The sequence below is a fragment of the Delphinapterus leucas genome, chromosome 4 (assembly GCF_059928025.1).
Source record: "Delphinapterus leucas isolate spDelLeu-1000000601 "Yukka" chromosome 4, BTC_Dleu_Yukka2, whole genome shotgun sequence".
Taxonomy (NCBI): domain Eukaryota; kingdom Metazoa; phylum Chordata; class Mammalia; order Artiodactyla; family Monodontidae; genus Delphinapterus; species Delphinapterus leucas.
This window is the reverse complement of record NC_143132.1, coordinates 14,546,590-14,552,626: the sequence shown is the minus strand read 5'-3', so window position 1 is coordinate 14,552,626 and position 6,037 is coordinate 14,546,590. Positions and strand designations below refer to the sequence as shown.

The following is a 6,037-nucleotide window of genomic DNA, read 5'->3' as shown; positions in this document are numbered from 1 at the left end:
CCTTGTTTCTATTTTTGACCTCTCACCTCAAAGATTCCATTAAAATGGGAAATTCTCCAAGTCATTCCAGAACTAGATCCTCTATGTCACTGGGTATCCCTTCCTTCCATCTTGGTTTGTTCTCAGTTTTAAACTTTCCTCTCTACTCATCACTCCTTGGTGGGCCTGGGACCTTACTTTACATGAAGTTAAATGCTTCTAGTTCCATTAGGTTTGCTGAATGTGTTCCCAGGACTTTCTCATGGGCCATGCTAGTGTGACCCCTTTGAATTCATTTTCCCAGTGGTTTCTTTAGTCCACGTGTTACTCATTCCACATTACTTCAAGAAGAATTCTTGCTCAACACTAATGGCAATAATGCAGACACACAGGATATTTTCATCTTACTAATAAAAAATTTAACTGCTTATTTATACAAAAGTCAATGAGTAACTCTGCACCTAGATGACACGTTATTATTAATTATAATAATAATTATTACATTAAATGTATGTAACAGAAATCTTATTTTATTTTAATTAGTTTAAACCAAAAGGAGACTTTATTGGTCCATATAATCAAAGTGCATGAAGGACTAGTAAAACTGGCTTAAAGGATGCTGGGAACCAGAGACTCCTGGATCAGCAGGAACCTTTGTGTCCCTCTTCTCTATTTCTTTATTTTCTGTCTCTTGAGCAGATTTCTGTACACAGGGGACCTGATTCCCACATCCCTATGCTGAGCCGTGATTGTCTTTGAGTATAAGTGAAAAGAGGCCCTCTTTTCTCAAATTCACTTAGAAAAAGCTTGAGGACGAAGGAAGGCAAATTAATAAACATTCATAGCACATGATTGGAGCAAATGGTAATCTTTTTTGTTTGTTTGTTTTTGTTTTTGTTTTGCGGTACGCTGGCGTCTCACTGTTGTGGCCTCTCTCGTTGTGGAGCACAGGCTCTGGACGCACAGGCTCAGTGGCCACGGCTCACGGGGCCAGCCGCTCCGCGGCATGTGGGATCCTCCCGGACCGGGGCACGAACCCGTGTCCTCTGCATCGGCAGGCGGACTCTCAACCACTGCGCCACCAGGGAAGCCCGCAAATGGTAATCTTTGATATTTATTTTCCCACTCATGGAGAGTTATTACTAAGTATGCTATGAAAAAGTTTTAATTGAATTCTGGCCACACATTTAGCTGCTGAGACAAATAACTTGTTCAAATGAAAAGAAACCCAAAGTGTATCCTGCCTCAGATCTGAATAGATCTCCCCCTCTCTCTCTCACACGCACACACACACACTTAATAATCCGTTTCCTGTATATTTAAAGACAACCATAATGCCCTTTAACCCATGGTACTTCATATTTTGTCTTTTTCATACCAATATATCCAATTTATACAAATATTTGTTATACTATAACTATTTCATCACCAGAAGTGACATCTTCTGCACAAACTCTAACTCAATACTGTTTTGAAAATGTAAAGTCAAAATAATATATGGTTGTCGGCACAAGGTGTCCTTCTTGAAAACATAATGAGAATATTGACTTAATTATGGGCATACTCAATAATAAAAATCCTACCAGTTTTGTTGGTGGAAGACACACACACTTGTTAGCCCTTAGGCAATGGAGTGCCCAGAAAATTTCCCATGCACCAGGCTTGACACCATTTCCTGAAGAAATCCAAACCCATTCCTAGAAAGAAGTACTCTGAAGGCCTGTAGCCTCAGAGATAGATTATAAATCAAACTTAAAACCAATAAAGAACAATGAGAACATATCAGTTGCAAGAGTGAATGAGTTTATTAGGTCAAACAAAACTGAATTTCCATGTATCTTGTAAGAAAATGTTTATGTAATTCTGAACCAATTGTTTCAACAAAATTACAGACATGGACTCAATATTTTGGTCATTCATTAATCTCACTGAAAGAACTAGTCTGTCAGCCAGTGCTTGATGCTAGAGAAAGGATAAAGGTCTGATGGAGAGAGGAGTTAGCTAACATTTCTGAAAAAGGCTATGATAGCAGTTTTAAATAGAGACAAACATTTTGCTCACAAGGTCTGGAAACTCAGAAAGTTGGCCTACAGAAGGCTGATCTATAGGTTGCCCTATAACCAGAAGATTGAAAGCTCCTAGAAGCCAAGTATGTTGGGTAGTCAAACCTGGAGCCATAGATCAGGGAAGGGGAACCATGAACTCCATAACCCAGGGGTCTGAATACACTGGATCCACAGCCCAGTGAGGAGGAACTTCTGGATCCATAATCCAGGGAGTAGGAGCTTCTAGATCCATAACCCAGGGAGCAGCCTCTGATGGACCCACAGTCCAGAGACCCATAATAAGTTATCTGGAAGTGTCTGCAGAGCATGGAGGTCCTCAGGCTGTAGCAGGACATCAGGTGGGGACTGAACACCACACAGGAGGGCTGGCAGGTGCTGGGGGAGCAGCAGTCAGTGCTGTAAACAAGGTTGCTGGGGTAGGAAGAGCCACAGGAGGAGCCTGGGTAGCTCAGGTGGTCCCCAAGGGAGTGGGAGAAGTTTCCAGAGCAGCAGTTGTAGGACATGGTGACAAGAAATTTGAGTTCAGCAGAGTTACTCTGAGGAGACTCTCTGAGTTTTAACGTCATGATCCAGACTTCAAGTATATATTACTCTTAGACCTGGATGCATCACTGTCCAGTCAGATGTTCCCTCTTCCTTGCTCACCGTTTTAGACAAGCATACCTCTCTAGGTTATTGCTTCAATTTAATTTATCACATCATCACATACTTAATTATGCTTTAAGCACTCAGACTAAGAAAGAAACTACTCAGTTTCTTTTCCTTGGAATTTGCTGTGATTTGATCTTCAGAGTTATAGGTGATAACATTTTCAGATATCCTCCCCTTCTTATCCATGTGTGCAGTGTGTCCTGGTATTACCAGGTAGAGTTACATAAATTTTCCTTCACTTCCATTAGATATTAAGAGCATCAGTGTTTATTATTCAAAATAGTTTAGTGTTTCTTCAAAAGGGTATGATAATGGATTTCGCCAAATACTAACTATATTCAGTAGTCTCAACAATCTATCAATTGAACCTTTTACTCTTTTTCTATTTGGATAAATTCATACAATTCCTGAGGAATCTGAAAAATAATATACATTTGTATATATATATATATATATATATACATATATGTATAACTGAATCACTTTTCTGTACACTTAAAACTAACAGAACATTCTGAATTAACTATGCTTCAATAAAATATCCATATAATTTTTAACATCTTTATTGGAGTATAATTGCTTTACAATGGTGTGTTAGTTTCTGCTGTATAACAAAGGGAATCAGCTATATGTATACATATATGCCCATATCTCCTTCCTCTTGCGTCTCCCTCCCATCTTCCTTATCCCACCTCTCTAGGTGGTCACAAACCACCAAGCTGATATCCCTGTGCTATGTGGCTGCTTCCCAGTAGCTATCGATTTTACATTTGGTAGTGTATATATGTCCATGCCACTCTTTCACTTCGTCCCAGCTTACCCTTCCCTCTCCCCGTGTGCTCTAGTCCATTCTCTACGTCTCTGTCTTTATTCCTGTCCTGCCCCAGCTTCTTCAGAACATTTTGGGGTGTTGTTTTTGTTGTTGTTTTTTAGATTCCATATATATGTGTTAGCATACAGTATTTGATTTTCTCTTTCTGACTTACTTCATTAGGTATGACAGACTCTAGGTCCATCCACCTCTCTACAAATAACTCAATTTCATTTCTTTTTATGACTGAGTAATCTTCCATTGTATATATGTGCCACATCTTCTTTATCCATTCCTCTGTCAATGGATACTTAGGTGGCTTCCATGTCCTGGCTATTGTAAATAGAGCTGCAAAAACATTCTGGTACATGACTCTTTTTGAATTATGGTTTTCTCAGGGTATATGCCCAGTAATGGGATTGCTGGGTCGTATGGTAGTTCTATTTTTAATTTCTTAAGGAACCTCCGTACTGTTTTCCATAGTGGTTGTATCAATTTACATCCCCACCAACAGTGCAAGAGGGTTCCCTTTGCACCACACCCTCTCCAGCATTTATTGTTTGTAGATTTTTTGATGATGGCCATTCTGACTGGTGTGAGATGATATCTCATTGTAGTTTTTTTGGGTTTTTTTGTTTGTTTTTTGTTTTTGTGGTACGCGGGCCTCTCACTGTTGTGGCCTCTCCCGTTGAGGAGCACAGACTCTGGATGCACAGGCTCAGCGGCCATGGCTCACTGGCCCAGCCACTCCGCGATATGTGGGATATTCCCGGACCGCGGCACAAATCCATGTCCCCTGCATCGGCAGGTGGACTCTCAACCACTGTGCCACCAGGGAAGCCCTCATTGTAGTTTTGATTTGCATTTCTCTAATGATTAACGATGTTGAGCATTCTTTCATGTGTTTATTGACAATCTATGTATATTCTTGGAGAAATGTCTATTTAGGTCTTCTGCCATTTTTTGATTGGGTTATTTCTTTGATATTGATTTGCATGAGCTGCTTGTAAATTTTGGAGATTAATCCTTTGTCAGTTGTTTCATTTGCAAATATTTCCTCCCATTCTGATGGTCGGCTGTTCGTCTTGTTTATGTTTTCCTTTGCTGTGCAAAAGCTTTTAAGTTTCATTAGGTTCCATTTGTTTATTTTTGTTTTTATTTCCCTTTCTCTAGGAGGTGAGTCAAAAACCATCTTGCTGTGATTTATGTCATACAGTGTTCTGCCTATGTTTTCCTCTAAGTGGTTTATAGTGTCTGCCCTTACATTACAGTCTTTAATCCATTTAGAGTTTATTTTTGTGTATGGCGTGAGAGTGTTCTAATTTCATTCTTTTACATGTAGCTGTCCAGTTTTCCCAGCACCATGTACTAAAGAGGCTGTCTTTTCTCCATTGCATATTCTTGCCTCCTATATCAATGATAAGATGACCATATGTGTGTGGGTTTATCTCTGGGCTTTCTATCCTGTTCCATTGATCTATATTTCTGTTTGTGTGCCAGTACCATATTGTCTTGATTACCATAGCTTTACAGTATAGTCTGAAATCAGGGAGCCTGTTCCCTCCAACTCCATTTCTCTTTCTCAAGATTGCTTTGGCTATTCAGGGTCTTTTGTGTTTCCATACAAATTGTGAAATTTTTTGTTCTAGTTCTGTGAAAAATGCCAGTGGTAGTTTGATAGGGATTGCATTGAATCTGTAGATTGCTTTGGGTTGTAGAGTCATTTTCACAATGTTGATTCTTCCAATCCAAGGACATGGTATATCTCTCCATCTGTTTGTATCATCTTTAATCTCTTTCAACAGTGTCTTAGTTTTTTGCATACAGGTCTTTTGTCTCCTTAGGTAGGTTTATGCCTAGGTATATTCTTTTTGTTGTAATGGTAAATGGGAGTGTTTCCTTAATTTCTGTTTCAAATTGTTCATCATTAGTGTGTAGGAATGCAAGAGATTTCTGTGCATTAATTTTGTATCCTGCTACTTTACCAAATTCATTGATTAGCTCTAGTAGTTTTCTGGTAGCATCTTTAGGATTCTCTATGTATAGTATCGTGTCAGCTGCATACAGTGACAGTTTTACTTCTTCTTCTCTGATTTGGATTCCTTTTATTTCTTTTTCTTCTCTGATTGCTGTGGCTAAAACTTCCAAAGCTATGTTGAGCAATAGTGGTGAGAGTGGGCAACCTTGTCTTGTTCCTAATCTTAGTGGAAATTGTTTCAGTTTTTCACCATTGAGAATGATGTTGGCTGTGGGTTTGTCATATATGGGCTTTATTCTGTTGAAGTATGTTCCCTCTATGCCTACTTTCTGGAGGGTTTATATATATATATATATATATGTGTGTGTGTGTGTGTGTGTGTGTGTTGTATTTTGTCAAAAGCTTTTTCTGCATCTATTGAGATTTTCATATGATTTTTCTCCTTCAATTTGTTGATATGGTTTATCACATAGATTAATTTGTGTATATTGAAGAATCCTTGCATTCCTGGGATAAACGCCACTTGATCATGGTGTATGATCCTTTTAATCT

The 6,037-nt window shown here is 38.9% G+C and overlaps 1 protein-coding gene across 1 annotated transcript; it reads right to left on the bottom strand.

Moving 5' to 3' along the window:
- Window positions 1–1,996: 1,996 nt before the first annotated feature.
- On the bottom strand, window positions 1,997–3,041 carry LOC111174862 (keratin-associated protein 13-2-like). The gene has a single exon (XM_022574044.2). It carries the CDS (start codon window positions 2,609–2,611, stop codon window positions 2,054–2,056), a length of 558 nt encoding a protein of 185 aa, XP_022429752.2. The 5' UTR covers window positions 2,612–3,041; the 3' UTR covers window positions 1,997–2,053.
- Between the last annotated feature and the right edge of the window lie 2,996 nt (window positions 3,042–6,037).